Source organism: Leiobunum rupestre, chromosome 3, assembly GCF_980474605.1.
Source record: "Leiobunum rupestre chromosome 3, qqLeiRupe1.1.hap1, whole genome shotgun sequence".
In the NCBI taxonomy this organism is placed as follows: domain Eukaryota; kingdom Metazoa; phylum Arthropoda; class Arachnida; order Opiliones; family Sclerosomatidae; genus Leiobunum; species Leiobunum rupestre.
In genome coordinates, this window is record NC_143386.1 from 14,874,475 (window position 1) to 14,890,764 (window position 16,290).

The window sequence follows — 16,290 nt, forward strand, 5'->3', positions numbered from 1 at the left end:
ACGAGATATTATATTCTTCAACATGAACCTAAATCATTTGTACTATAACTTTACGAATTAAACCATTGGTAAACGCTTATCTCTTCGAATAATTTCACTTAAATTCTAAACATGTAAACCTTTCACCAAAGATAATATAAACCTCGTACCCTAGATTATATAACTGTCACGCGCGTAATCAATAGCATTTACCCACTTGCTGCTGGAACTCCTAAAACATTAGCTCCGTAGTTATCACGGTAACCAACTAAAGATAAGACCACGGCCAACTTTGATGATGCAACTGCATGTCATCAAAGTTGGCTGTGACAGGACCATACAGCGACCGATGGAGGCCGAAAGTGGGTAAACACCTCGTTACAAAACCGTCAATCAGAATTCAAATCTAGGATTCGCGCGGAGTTCTATATTATCTTTGCTTTTACTCAAAGCCATTTCTAGAATGAGTTAACTTTGCAGAATTTGTATTGTCTCTAGAAAAGATTTGTCCTTGGATGTTTGTTTTAGATCGAGTGGACTACGCCCGAAAGCTACCAGTGTTTTTGTAAAACCTTAAGCAATTGCCACCACAGCATCCCAATGTATTCCAAGAATTTGAAAAGGGGAACATATTTGGCTGTAAAATAGCGCAGTTTCTCCAGGATGATCAAATTCATGAAAAAAATAATTTGGTGAAAAATTTATAGACGACATTATCCCTTTAGAGCAAAGAGAACGGGGTGTTAAAATGGCTGAAGTAGCACGGATGGTATCGGAATTTGAGCATGGGGATTCTGAAGACTTTTCCGAAAAATACCATGAAGATTGTTAAAATTTCTTCGCGAGGATCCAGACTCACGTGTATTCCCTAGTACCAGTATTCGAATACGAGCGATTTGACGACAGTCAACAGTAGTAGAATTGTCCTTTCCGAAGAAGGTTCGAGGTCCGTAATGTTGGCTTACGGAAAAGCAAGAGAGCAGTTCGAAACTTTTATTAAGAAGTGACATACTTTAAAGAGTTTCTCGATACATAACGTTATAAAACGAAACCATTTTCCTCTAAGGAATTCAAACAAAGTTTATCTCGAACAAGAAAATCATCGATCTTCGAATAGACAGTAATATTTTCAGAAAGCTGTCCATTGCAAGTCAAGTAGGACATATGGAAGTCAAAGAGTTCTTTGCGCACGAAAAGAGCTCAGGTCCACCGTCTTTATCTGAGCTTGGGAAACTTCGGAAACCCTTGAAGAAATCGGATACTGGGTCTTGCACCACACCATCCAGCGAAGTCAACACCCAGGATATCCATAAACCCATAGTTTCAGCATTAATAATTTACGGAGCTGCTTTAATCCACGTGTTACCACCACAATCAACCAGAATGTTTCAGCAGTATTGTGACTCAGTCGTTGGACCTTACATCTAGTTTGGACTCAAGTCCGTGGACCAAGTGGGTATTGTTCTTGACCAATACGTCACTGGAAGTTCGAAAGCAGATAGTAGACAAGCAAGAGGCAACTGAGAAAAAAAAACGTAAACCAAATGTTGTTATTCCAAAAGGTTTTAGAAAGTTTTTAGCTGAAAGTGAAAACAAGAAACAACCTTTTGAATTTTGAGCTAGAAAACTAGTAGAAATGAAATTATCGACTGGTAAACAAGTCATATGTACATCGGGAAATTCCGTTGTAGGGTCTGACCGTCAAACGATATTTCACTGACCTTTCATGAAGAAGCTGATGGTTGTTTGTGGTTACACGCGTGGAATTCTACCACTTCGTGACCAAAAAAATATCTAAACGGTGCATAGTGACGTGGTGCTGATAGCGATTTCGGCCTTTCCGAAGTTGAGAATGGTTGAAGAACATTTGTGGGAATAAGGAACTGGACAACACCTGCAGCACCTACCAATTAATCCATTAAATAAACTTCCAAGTAGTGTTCCCATAATTCTTCCATTCTTCCACGCCTTCACCGGAGCAGATACGGTATCGAGATTTGGTGGTATTGGAAAAACCAGCGCTTGGAAGACGTGGATGTCCTTCAGGTAAGTTGACCAAGCTTTCTTGGAATATTCTCAAATGCCACTTCAAATATCGCTAGAAGACGATACATTTTTCACCCTACAGCGTTTCGTTGTGCTACTATACCACTCCTCAAGCACTGCAGTAAGTGTCAATGAGGCAAGGCGGATCTTGTTCTCCCAATTTAATCGCCAAATCGAAAACATCCCACCCACAAGTGAAGTACCCTTTTTCCATATAAAGAGGGCGATGCTACAAAGTTTTGTATGGAGAAATTGTCTTCGCCGTGAAGTGGAATTTGTCAATCCCAGTGACTGGATGGGGAAGAAAACTGGATTGGTTTAGGAGCTGATATCACAACGGACAAGCTACATGTACAGGAGCTGATATATTACAAATGCAAAGAAGTATGCAGCTGTATCAAAGAACGGTTAAGTTAAAAAACTATAAACATAATTATCTTGTACACTTTTAGTCAAGTATGAAAAATTTGCTTCTCATACTTCCTTCGGAGGAGGCTCAGCCCTTTCGTGCACCACTGTAATTTTATTCGGTAATAACCGTTGAAGCATACTTTATTTTGTAATATTTCCGAGATTTTTTATTTTTATTGTTTCATCCCATTTTTGGCTGTATATAGCAATAACATTAAAACCGCGAGTCCTACTCAAAACTATCTATTTGATCGGAGTTTCGCGTTTTTTGCTCGAAGACCTATTGGTACGAGTTATTAGTAAGTTTTTTAATTTCTTCAAATTTGTTTAGGATTTAGCTATATTATCCCTTTTAATTATGGACTAATCTACTTTTTCGCGTATTTTATCATCCTACTCAAAACATGCAAAGGACCAATATTAACGAGTTTATTATTATAACAATTATTTTACTCCGACTAGTGAAACTTTCAGTTCTCCATAAAACGCTTTATTTATAAAAATTATAATTAGTTTCACATTACATTTTTCGGCTTAGGCGATTACGCCGCCGTTATAAGTCTTGCATAAGTGTTGGAGATCTTGCCTTTAGGTGTTAGTCAGTGAAACATTTTTTAGTTAATTAATCCATGATCTCTCTATCGGGAACAATAGGCATAACAGAGACTTCGCATGTGCGAAGGGATAACGAGAGACCCTGTTTAAAAAACAGGAGACTGTACCACAGGGTTGTCACCATTCAGGGAACAATCAGAAAATATAATTAAAGGTTTTAAAGTCTAGGAAGACCAGGTTATTTATAATATTTTTCATAAGTTGGAGAATTTAAATTGAACCTAAAAATTTTATTAAGGTGCTCTAAAACTACAGGTTTGTAAACGTTGCCAAAACCGTTTTCAGTGAAAACATAACCTGGAGATTCAACTTTACACTAAAAAGATATTTATTATCGTCTCAATATAAGCATGCTGTGAAGTTTAAAAACTTATAATTTTAACCTTAGGAAGGGCAGTAAAACAGGGAACAGTCGGCGAATTTGAATATGAAAATATTCTGGCAACCCTGTTCAAGCCCGAAGTAAAACTCGTTCATTTGTCCAATGAAGTGCATCCTAATTTTGAAGTATCGAAGTAATACACTTTGACCTACTGGCGGATTCTGGTCCTTCGAGGCTCTTGGCGCAATGTTCTCATAAGGCGCTATTAGGTAAAAGTGGTTCTGGTATTTTTTATTGCTATGTAATTTTTGAGTCCGCCAAAGTTCGTACAAATTCCGTTGAGAGTGGTTTATCAAATTCCAGATATTGTAATTCAGTTTTTTTATTCTCATTTTTAATATAATTAAATCCATATTTTGGTAAGAACTGAAACATGCTTAAGTTTCTAGGAAAACATATACAAAATAAATAATTATAAAAAAAGTTTATGGATACGTTTACAGTTGGTTAATAACTGAATGCAACGCCTGAAAAGGAATAAGAGATAAATCACTAGGTCTTTGGTATTTTATGAGTTTTGAATACTAGGCAACGGTTCTAAACATACCTTTCTTAGTAAGCGTTATCGAATTTCCAGCGAGTATCAACTGGACACTCGTGGCTTGAAAGCCATTGTCGAGAAATTTGAAGTTCAGGGTTGCTGTTTAAGGGTTGACGCCAAGGGTTTTCTCCATCGATGGGTCCCCATCTTCTAGATGAAACGGAAAAGTCATGACCACCTCTAAGTGTTGTCGAATACTCTCTGGGTAGTCTCCAATCTCCTTGACCACTCCAAGGTGGTCGCCAATGACCTCTACCTCTTCGGGGTGGCCTTGAATACTGTTCATCATTTACCGATGCCCTAGGAAACTCTCTTTCGTACCTTGATGACCTTGAAGATACTTGATAGTTTCTGGGTGCCCTGGAAAAATCACGAGGCTTCCAGGGTGATCTTGAACACTCTATAAGTGTCTCGGATGATATAAAATCCTCTCTATCGTATCTGTTTGATCTAGAATATTCATGATGAGTGTCGGGTGACCTCGACGCGTCTGGATTCCTTGGTATCCCGCTGTTGCTTTTTGGTAATGGCATATACTCCTTATTTATTCTGAATGACGTTGAATGGTCTTGTTCTTGTAAACGTGTGGTGGCTGATGTCAGCTCTCGGTAATTTACAATGGTTGTAGCATTCTCCTCAGTGCTTTTTTCTCTATCGTGGTCACGAGATCTCGAATCATCGATTGAAATTTCTGGTTTTCGTAATTCCTCGCTTGAAATTATCGGCGCTATCGAGTCGCGTCTTGTAGTTATAGGTGCGATTGATTTTTCTCTTGAAATTATCGTGGTTATCGATTCGTCGTTTAGGGTTACAAGGACGATTGATTCGTCACTTGAAATTTTGGGGGTTATCGATTCCTGGTTTGAGGTTATAGGCACTAACGATTCGTCGCTTAAAATTTCAGGCGCGATCGAATCATTGCTGAAAATTTTAGGCGTGGTCGTTTCGTCATATGAAGTTAGAGGGGCTATAGAGTCGTCGCCTGAAATTATAGCTGTTGTCGATTCGTCGTTGGAAATTATAGGCGTTAACGATTCACCTCTTAAAATTAAAGGCGCCAGTGAGTCGTCGCTTGAAATTATAGGAGTTGTTGATTCGACGTTTGAGATTTCTCGATGTGTTATGAAGTCATCGTTTGATATTATAGGTGTGCTCACGTTAGTTACGACTTCCTTATTATCCACAGTATCTTTAGAAATTTTAAAGTTTGAGACGCTATCGATATCGTGCCCAGCAACACGGGAAACATAATTTCCACTTCCTTCCGTGGCATTGGACATTGTTGTGGAAGTACCCGACCTGTCCGCAGTGTGACTTTTGTACATTGCACCAGCAACATTGTGATTTAAATCTTGATCCTTGGATACTAGAAACAGAGTATCAGGTTGCTCGATAAGTGGCAAGGACAGTAAAGACCGCTCATTTTCAGAGACTGGTGAAAGTTTTGCCATCGTCATGAGTGATCCTACTTGGGTTTCCGTAGATATCTGGCTATAGTCACTTTGACTGCAATGTTTTTTCATATTTGCTTTAAGTGACAGATCACCACCTTTTTTAATGGACTGTTCAAATTGACCATTAGGCGGTAATTTAAGTTCCAGTTCAACTTTACTTTTTTTCACGACCGACCGCGCACCTTGACCCATTTTAATTGTACTCAAGGGCTTGACGTCGTCATCGATAGATAGACTTACGGGTTGAGTCTTTACCACATTCGAGAAGAATTCACTCTGGATAGACATATTCGAGACGTTCTTTACCCCTTTAGAACTTTCATTTATGACGGGCACATTCTGAATTTCCGATGTAGTGAGTTTTCGCTTAGCGGATGGTGCATCTTCCGTCTTTACGAAGGACGTGACGGCTTTGTTCTCATCTCTAGCTACAGAGCATTCAGCCTTTATCTTTTCATTTTTTGCTTTCCATGTAGTGCACCTTGCAACTTTCCTCTTTACCACGGTCGTGAAGGCTTCGTTTTTCACACAGGACGTAACTTGTTCCTCTTCGTTCTCGCTTTCCTTCTTTACGGCCAGACTTGCACCTTTCCTAATAAGTCTCGGTGTGACGAGTTCCATCTTTGCACCTTCCTTATTTACTACCGAAGTGTCGCCTTTAATCCTTAAGATCCGTTGTACACCTTCCGAGTTTACTCGCTGCCTTTTGGATTCGCTCTGCTCGACTGGCCTTTCACTTTCCATTTCAGCCGGTATGTTGGATTCACATTCTCTCTTTAATTGAGCCGTGACGACCTTCACATCTGTATTTCCCCCATCCCTTTCAATTTCTGATGTGACAGCTTCGTGCTTTATTGTTTGCCCAGCGTCTTCCACTTTAACTTCCTGGTTAATGGATTCGTTCTTCATGAAGGGTTTTACATTTTCACTTTTTAAACGTGACAAGTCGGATATCAACTTGATCGGAATTTTAACTCCTGGCGTAACAGGTTTGGTCTTCGTGATGGGTTTTGCGCTTTCGTTCTTTGTTCGCGTTGGAACGGATTTGACCAGATATGCACCTTTTCTTTTAACTCCTGGAGTTACATGTTCGGTCTTCGTGATGGGTTTTGGGATCTCGTTCTTTATTCGCGCTGGAACGGAATCGACCAGATATGCACCTTTTCTTTTGACTCCTGGAGTTACATGTTCGGTCTTGTTGAAGGGGTTTGCGCCTTCTCGCTTCACTTGCGCCGTGACGGATTCGATCTTTAAAACCGGCTTTGTAGCTTCCCTTTTTATTCCTGCCGTGACCGATTCCGTCTTTAGGATGGGTCCGGCGTTTTCAATTTTAACTGCATGTTTAACGGATTCGTTGAATTGAGGGGTTTCCTTCACTTGCGCTGTAACGACTTCCGTCTTTATGATGGGTCTAGCGTTTTCAATTTTAACTTTTTGCGTTATTGGTCCGTTCTTTATGATTTGTTTAGTGTTTACCTTCTCCACTTGAGATGTGACGCCTTCAGACTTTATGGTAGGTCCTGCCTTTTCCATATTGACTCCTGGAGTGACGGGTTCCTTCTTAATGGTGGGTTGAGTGGTTTCCTTCCTCACTTGAGCTGTGACGACTTCGGTCTTTATGATGGGTGCGGCCTTTTTCATTTTTACTCCTGGAGTGACGCCTGTGGTCTTTATGATGAGTTTAGTATCTTTCTTCTTCACTGGAACAGTTTCTCTCTTCGCAACTGGTCTAAAATCTTCCCTCTTACTTCTTAATGTGACGATTTCGGTCTTTAAGATGGGTTTCGCGTTTTCCCTCTTTACCGGGGACATGACGCGTTTATTCTTTATGTTGTGTGTTACGGATTCCTCCTTCAGAACGGCAGTATCGTCTTCAATTTTTACTACTGGCGTGAAGTGGTCGTTCTTTGCAATGGACCATTTTACACGCGTTTCTGTTTTCCCCTCAGCTACCAATGCTGAGTTCCCACTTTTTAGAACATGTTTTCCTTGTTGAATAGATTTTTGCAATGGTATTTTCTTCGAAATAGTTGTACTTGGTGTCTTGGCCTTACGCACCACTTCGCTTTTGGAAGAACATTTTAAGATTGTAGATTCATAATCATCATGACTTCCAGAGGGAGCCGTGGAACATTTTTCATTCATCTCGCTGTCAAATAATCTTCCTTCGGGGATATATTTAACGTCGGTAATTTTAACCGTATATGTGCCAATTGCAAAATCGGACTTTTCAGCCTTCGAATTTATTTCGTCACAATTATGACACGTTGTAGCATTTCCCGCAGTATTTTCTCGCAAAGAGTTCACTTTGGCAGCATTTTCACGCGTAGAATTCATTTTCGCAGAATTTTCATATCCATTATTGCATTCAACAGAATTTACTTCCATCTTTTTACCCTCCACAGCATTTGCATCCGTCGTATCATTTTCCGCAACATTTTCACGCGACGCTTTATTTTTCTCAGTATTTCCATTCTTCACATAATTTTCTGATGAATTTTCATCATTATTACAATTTTTGCCAACCGTTTCATCTTTATTAATTTTTGCGGCATTTGTCGTACTGATTCCGGTGGAATTTTCATTCTTCATAATTCCCGTGGAAGTTACAGACGTTGAATTACTTTCCACGCCATTTTGACTTTTAATATTTATTTTTGCAGCATTTTCAGGCTTAATATTACTTTCCACAGAATTTTTATTCGTCACATTATTTTCCGTTGTCTTTTCGTCCCTATTATTATTTTCCGTTGTATTTTCGTCCCTATTATTATTTTCCGTTGTATTTTCGTCCCTATTATTATTTTCCGTTGTATTTTCGTCCCTATTATTATTTTCCGTTGTATTTTCGTCCCTATTATTATTTTCCGTTGTATTTTCCCCTTCTTTTTCGCCCCTATTATTATTTTCCCCTTCTTTTTCGTCCTTATCAATTTTCGCGGCATTTTCATTTGTCGTACTGATTTCTGTGAAATTTCCATCTTTGATGATTCCCGTGGAATTTACACACATTCTATTACTCTTCACATAATTTTTACCCTTGATATTATTTTCCGCAGCATTCTCACCCTGTATATGCATTTCCGGAGAATATCCACCTTTAATTTTAATTTCCGCATCATTTATATTATTTTCTGGAGTATATTCACACTTAATATTCGTTTCCACCGCCTTTCCGCCGGGTAAATTACTTTCTGGGGCATTTTCCCCGGGGATATTACTTTCCACACCGTTATCACCGTTAATATTAATTTCCGCCACATTTTCATTCGCTGAAATAGTCCCATAAGCGGATGCTTTCTTTTCGGAAGTACTGTGTCCAATTCCGTACATTTTAGGCAGATTCGCCCACGCCTCTTTTATATTCCTGTCCAATGTCTTCCTGTTAGTTTCCAAACTATTTGTCTGGACTTCCGGTTTAATTTTTGGAATTTTATAATTAACGTTTAGTATATTTGTTATCGATATTTTACTATCTTTCTCCGGTTTTATAACGTTTCGTTTGTTAAATTTCGCCGTACCTCGATTTGGTTTCGAAGAAAGTTTGGTTTTATTGAACGTTATATTTTCATTAGTTTTCTTACTGTCAAGGTCATGGTAGGGCCTTTCAACTGGAATCTCTTTACTATCTAAACAGTCTGATGACGCCTCATTAGAGCTTTCTAATCCCGCTTCTTTGCTAAACACACTTTCTACTAACGTCCTATTATCTACTCTTTCAACTGACGCCCCACTATCTGATCTTTCAACTGACGCCTCACTATCTGCTCTTTCAACTGACGCCTCACTATCTGCTCTTTCAACTGACGCCTCACTGTCTGCTCTTTCAACTGACGCCTCACTGTCTGCTCTTTCAACTGACGCCTCACTATCTGCTCTTTCAACTGACGCCTTAATATCTAGTATTGCTGTTGACACCTTTTTACATAGACTCTCCACTGACACCGTATTATCCAGTATTTCTACTGAAACCTCATTAGCCAAGCTTTCTATAAAAGAAGAATTACTGCATTCATTTTCTTCAGTCATAACATAAGAGTTTTTTCTATCAGAATTTCCTTCGCTATCTAAAGATTCCTTGGACGACATCTTAGCTTTACGTCTTTTCACTGTCTTTCCACCGACTACAATTTTGTGTGAAAATTTATCTGCTAACACCTTTTTATTGGTCAATCCTTTTAACGCAATCGTTTTACTAAATTCCATCTTAGTTCTTGCACGACGGTCCAGTTTCAAATCTACGTGATTACTTCCAACTGCCTTTTTCCTAACGACTCTTCTTTCAGATGATTTTAAATTTTCTTTTACAGGCATAGTTTTCGATCGAGGAATCTTGGGAAGCTTCTTATCATTATGTCCAGAAGGTGTAGTGGTCACTGAAGGCTTTTCTAGTTTAATGAACGAGATATTTTCAGATTGGTTATCTAACTGCAGTTTCGCGTTTGAGGAACCCTTGGTGCCAGATTTGGAAAGTTCATTTCTGATCAATCCGCTTCGTTTTTGCTCTAAATTCGATTTCGACCTGCGAGAGTACAAGTTCAAATCTCCAAACCATTCATCTTCGCTTTCCGAATGCGTTTCGGAAATTGATATTGTAGGGAACGTTTTCCAGGACTTTCCGTTACCAACCTCCGGAATAAAATGATTTTCCGAATTGCTCAACCCACCAATGAAAACTGGTAATTTGAAAGATAAAGATGCGGATTTTTTCGCTTTAGGAACCTTAGGACCAGAGCTTTTGATTTTTGACCCTGACTTGACAAGGGTTCCGAGTCTCGTAGTCTCGTTCAAAGCGAAACTCTGCGAATGGTTTAGATTTGAACGTTTTAAACCAGTGTCATCAAAGTAGTCTTTTCCTGTAGACAAAATCCTGTTACGTGGTTTAGGCTGAGTAGTTAAACGTGTAGTCGTCGAGTTAAGCGATTTGGTTTTCAAACTGTGTTTAAGAGATTCTCTGGAATAATGAGGTTGATCTTCCGCCGGGCCTAAGGAATCCTTAGTGGAACATTTTCTATATAAATTCTTGGAATTCTTTTTTGGATTAAGAATTGTTGACGTAGGTTTAATATTACCTAGATCGGTGGTGCCAAACAAATCGTTTTTACAATTATGTATTTGGTCTTTGGGTAATTCGCTTAAAGGGTTGATACCACGTTTAGACTTAAGTTTTTCTTCGGTAACAATGAAAGAATCCTGATCATTAACATTCGGTTGTTCGTTTTTGGGACATTCTTTAGTAAGAACACTTTTTATAGCGGTACTTTCATTAGTGAAGTGTTTAGTCTGAGGCTCTTCGACGACGTTCAACAAATCGTTATTTGTAGAACAATTTAGTCGTTCATCTTTAGTGCACTCCTTTGATTCTGTTCCAGCGATAATATTTGGTACAAACTCTTTTTCTTCGGAATGATCGCCGTTTAAAGCTTCGATGGAACAAACTGTGAAATCAGAGTAGGTCCATTTTGGGCAATACGTTGTGTTAGACTTCGAACCTGACACAAGAACAGCTTTGTCGTCAAGAAATCCATGGTTTCCCAAAAGAACGGAATTGGTTGAATTAGACGAAATTAGCTGATTGCCGGAATTCGGTTCTTGAATTATTTTCTTCAATTTTTGTCTTATCAATTCCTGATGCGTTGATGTCAAAACCCAATCTTCTTTTTGGTTTTGTTCCACCCGTGAAGAATTAAATTGAGAAGAAGAATCTAACGACTCAGAATCGGATGGTGCCAAGTCGACATAGTTGTTCCGGTTGTTATCTTGATATGGCGAATTCGACGAAATTTCTCGATTGGCGCGATCAGTTGGATTAATAACGCCTGGAGATTTACGTCTTGAAGATACTGATAAAAATAAAGCTTGGCTTTTCTTTCGTTTTGAGGAAGTAGTTGGTTTTTTAATGATGTAGTTTGACTTTCGTTTTAATCCAGAAAGTGACTTCGTATTTTGACTCGCGAGATGCGATTGTTTAATAACTATGGGCAACTCATGACTTGTTCGAGACGACGAAGGAAAATTTTGGATTTGATTATTTTCAGAATGTTGCAGTTTCATGTTGTCCGACCCTGAATGAGGTTGGGTCAAATCAGACCCTTCCTGTAATGAGGACCATGATTTACGGATTGACGATTCTAATTGGTACGAAGACAAGTCGATATTTCCATTTTGATTACTTTTGGGTTTTTCATTTTCAAATTTCGTTTCGTTATTGACTACCACGGATTCACGACTTGACGAAGAAATCAAATCAATCTCTTCAATTTGATTCCTGTCAGAAAGTCGCGATTTTGACGAAATTGCCTCATCCCCGTGTAACAGTAAAGATTCCCTTTTGACGACGGTGAACTTAAGTTCAGGCAGCGACTGAGACACGGACAAAGCTAGCTCTTCATGACGGTTATGTTTAGATAGTGCCGTTTTTGATGGTGCTATATCAATTGCGGTATCGCCCGTCTTATTAACTAAAGATTTACCGTTAGAAGATTCCAATTGAGATGAAGACTGATCTCGATCTGGATAACTTTCGGTAATTGTCTCAATTGACGAAGAAACCTCGACGGAAGATTTGGACCATGACAAATCAAAATCGTCATCTCTATTACGATCGAATGTCGTACCTTTACGTTTCGCCAATTCAGACGCTGACGAGGAGAAATCAAGTTGTTCGGACAATCCCGAGTCAGACGAAGACAAATCAACTTCTTTGGCCAAACCAGACTGCGACGACGGTAAGTCACATTTCATGGTTAATCTACACGGAGATGACGACAACTCAGGTTCTTTGACCAAAACAGCCGGCGACAATGACAGTTCAAGATTTTCAGTTGGCTTAGAAGCTCGCGCTTTGGAAATAGCGGTTGCCTGACCAATGACCGAATTATATTTACGTTTAGACATTTGTGACTGAACAGCGGTTTTTTCTTTGCTTACTCTAGCTCTATCCGCGTGGGACAAGCGTCTTCGAACCTTCTTGTCCACTTCGTGGGCCTCGTCTTCCGCGTTCTGTTTACCACCTTTACTCGTTTTCGTTCGAGTGGTCTGGATGCATTTGGCTGTTCGTTGAATTCGTTTTCGCAAAACAGAATCCAGTAAACTATCGCTTGCGAATCCTTTCTGTGTTTCGTTCTCATTCTTAACCGCTTCTTGCGGCGAGGTTCCGGCTTGTTCCAGAGTCTTATGTTCAAAAGATTGCTCCGATTCTTCGCGGACGTTTCCTTTTGGGGTTGGCGGCGCGGTTGACTCTTTGAGTACCACAACTTCCGAGTGATCCAATTGTGGATTCGAGCTAGATGATAAAATAACCGTGCACCGTTGACCTGAAATGGTAAAAAACGAGTGTCTCAGAAATGACAAAAATAAAACCCATTCGGTTTAAATGAAAACATGTCAGGGACATTTTAAGTACACACAATCCCGCCGATGTATTAAATAAATTTTGATTATTAAACTTCATTTTGAACCAATTTTCAAATCATCTCTTAACTTAATAAACGTACTATAATAAACCAAGATAAATTTGATCGAAAATGATGGTTTTCTCAAAAACATTATCCCAATCACCCTGTCGTTTAACACAACCAACCCACTAAGCATTAACAACCAAAAAGTAATTTTCATTCAAAGAAAAACCCATAACCACGCTTATTAATCACCCTGTTTATTGATAATGAACAACATTTCAATCATCCTTCAGATTAATTGAATAAAACACTCAAAACCCATGAAAAAGCTTTATCACCATATAAATTAATTATTAACAATATTTCATTCAATGTGTACATTAAATTAATTAGCGCAATATTACAACCGAAGTGTAAATTTCAACAAAATAACAACCGCCCTGTCCTTTACCATAATCAGGGAATTAAGTCTTGACAACCGAAGAATAACTTTACGACAAAAAATTAATTACAACGCTATTTCAATCGCCCTGTGCATTAGGAACAATATTTCAATCGCCATGTGCATTAGGAACAATATTTCAATCGCCCTGTGCATTCGGAACAATATTTCAATCGCCCTGTGCATTAGGAACAATATTTCAATCACCCTGTGCATTAGGAACAATATTTCAATCGCCCTGTGCATTAGGAACAATATTTCAATCGCCCTGTGCATTAGGAACAATATTTCAATCGCCCTGTGCATTAGGTACAATATTTCAATCGCCCTGTGCATTAGGTACAATATTTCAATCGCCCTGTGCATTAGGAACTATATTTTCAATCATCCTCTGCATTAATTTTATAAACACACTATAACAACTTGAAAGGAATTTTTACAAAAATATAAACCACCTTGTACCGAAACTAAATCACCCTGTCCTTCAACATCATCAGGACACTTTCTCAAAAACCTAGTGCATTAACAATGATCCTAATCACCTTGTCATTCATCCAGTGAAAAAACGCTATTCACTGATAAAACTGATTTTTCTATTAGATTTCGGTTTGGAACAGCTTGAATAGATTCAGTGGCGTAGATAAGGGGGAAGGGTTTCCGGGACCAGACCCCCTTGGGCCTACTTTTGACTGTACTAAATTTCCACCCTTTCTCGACCCCCTCTAAACATTCACATATTTTGACCCCCCTGACGAATTCCTGGCTACGCCACTGATTAAATTGAAGTATATTCTATAGTTGGCTTGTTTTATTTTTTAGTAAGACGCAATACTTGAGCAATACACTATTTAGACTTAATTGGAACTAAACCCTGTTTAGGGCTCACTATTCCTTATTGCCATGAACGCATTTCGTCGTCTTGTAAATAGGCGCCTGTGACCTGTGCGCCTACCCTAAAAAAACATCCAGGCACCGCCAATGTATGCGAGGTAATTCTACGTTTACAATATATTTTTCAAAACATGACGCTGGTAGTCGAGGCTTACGTTGAAAAGGCGCGTTTTGGAGGGGATAGCTCAGTCTGCTGGATAAAATTTAATTTGCCTATGCACAGATCGAGCGAAAATATTTTGCGTAACGCACGATCGTTTCTCTGGAAATCATCAGAGCCACCATAGTCTTCCTTAGACATTCCTAGTGTATACTGTGTTGATAGAAGCTCGAATGTTTCATTCATATAACATTGACTCTTTCGGAAAGGTTTGACTCGTTTAGATTGAAAGTACTATATTTCATAACCCTCGTAAAAAAAAAGGAAATTTCTTTAAATTTTTTAATTTTTACACTAACGTTACACTACACTACATTACATTACAATTAAAACTATTTATGGAGTTTTGGTGTATTTGAGTTGTTTATTGTTACACATTTTACTCATGCTCGGTTGTAGGGGAATTCGGTGAAAATTTCTAAAACAAAACGTGCGATTAGTCTGATCTGTAGTCTGCTATATTAATTTATCTGCTGTTTCAAAATGGGTTGGTTAATTCAACAGAATCGAAGAAAAGAAGCCACCGACGGTCAGAAAATTGACAAATAACGACAAAAGAGTAAAAAAGACCGTGTAAAATTTAATAATAAAATCGAACTACTTCGGCAAATATGCCTTCTTGGCGGTACGAGATATAAGACAAAACGCAATGAAACTATTATAATGCCAACAGAATAACACTTAACGAATTAATCATCAGAGCATTTAGATTACACTCAATTATAATTTTCTTTTACTTCGGAAGTTTCTCAAAAAAATAATTAAATCACGGGCGGGGAATTCAAATAAAGTAATAAAAACAAAAAGTATTTTTTTCGAGGAGTCAAAGGTAAAACACGTTAAAGGCTTGAAATTAATAGAATATGAGAAATAAATAGAAATGTTGAAGAATTTATCTTTTTCTATCTACGAAATAAAATAAACAATAGCGATAACCAATTAAAATATAAAAGATTTTAGGTTAATGATAAATGTTTCATAAAAATATTTTATGGTTCATAAATTACGTCGAAATGAACTCAACAGGCGGCTAACTATTTTCAGAAACAACGACGTTCTAGCATTTTAGCTTTTAGAGCAGTTGACGGTTTCAGCTTCCCGGCTATGGTTATACTCCTTTTAAATTTTATACCATTTAATAATCAAATTTCTTATTTAAAAAAGTCAATCTAGAAATATTCACTAAGCTTTTGAAAATGCCACAATTTCTTATTTTTATAGTCACGTAGGATATATCAATTAGTTCAAAAAAACGTTGGTCACCATTTACGGAAAATGGTAGATTTACCTCTTTGACCTCAGAAATTTCGGTTTAATGTTGAATCAATGCTAAAAATACATCAGTATAAACCGTTTGTAATGTAATGGACGTTTTCAATCTAAGAAAAAAGTTATTTATTTCAACTACAATGTACATTAATAAACATTAACTAAGGCAATATCTAGAGTTCTTGTTTAGTTTAGGGTTATATTCGTAGTCTTTAAGACACATAATTGTACTTACGTTTAGCCACTTTTATTCCATCACATTTAGAAATACTCTCGCGTGCCGTTTCGCAGTTTTCTTCACTTGTACTTTGATCACTAAGCCTTTGTCGTTTTTGAAAAACTAGTAGTTTGTTCGTTGCGGAATTTTGTTGTTGTGCTTTATTTTTCATTGCAGCACTTCAAAAATACAATCCGCGGAAGTATAAAGCAAACTTAGCAGCAAAGTAACCACGAATTAATTAATAGACGACGAAACGATAATCGCCGGAAGCGCGACACTTACGAAACGCTTGTCGCCAATGTCGTTTGATCCTATAGACAGGGGAAATGTTGATCGCGTAGCTACGCACTTGACACATTGGCTACACTGATCGTAGCGACACCAATATTGCACTGATGTAATATTAAACGATGGTTATATGGTTACTGTTCGAAATTTAAGATTTAAGCATTAATTTATTATAATAATTAAACCTAATTA

The 16,290-nt window shown here is 38.1% G+C and overlaps 1 protein-coding gene across 1 annotated transcript; it reads right to left on the bottom strand.

Moving 5' to 3' along the window:
• Positions 1 to 3,696: 3,696 nt before the first annotated feature.
• On the bottom strand, positions 3,697 to 16,059 carry LOC149949559 (uncharacterized). Its single transcript, XM_090169445.1, has 5 exons — positions 15,826 to 16,059; positions 12,582 to 12,744; positions 7,357 to 12,545; positions 3,981 to 7,314; positions 3,697 to 3,900 (listed from the first exon to the last, which is right to left on the bottom strand). The coding sequence occupies exons 1-4, from the start codon at positions 15,977 to 15,979 to the stop codon at positions 3,986 to 3,988; spliced, it is 8,835 nt and encodes a 2,944-aa protein (XP_090025571.1). The 5' UTR covers positions 15,980 to 16,059; the 3' UTR covers positions 3,697 to 3,900; positions 3,981 to 3,985.
• Positions 16,060 to 16,290: the final 231 nt, after the last annotated feature.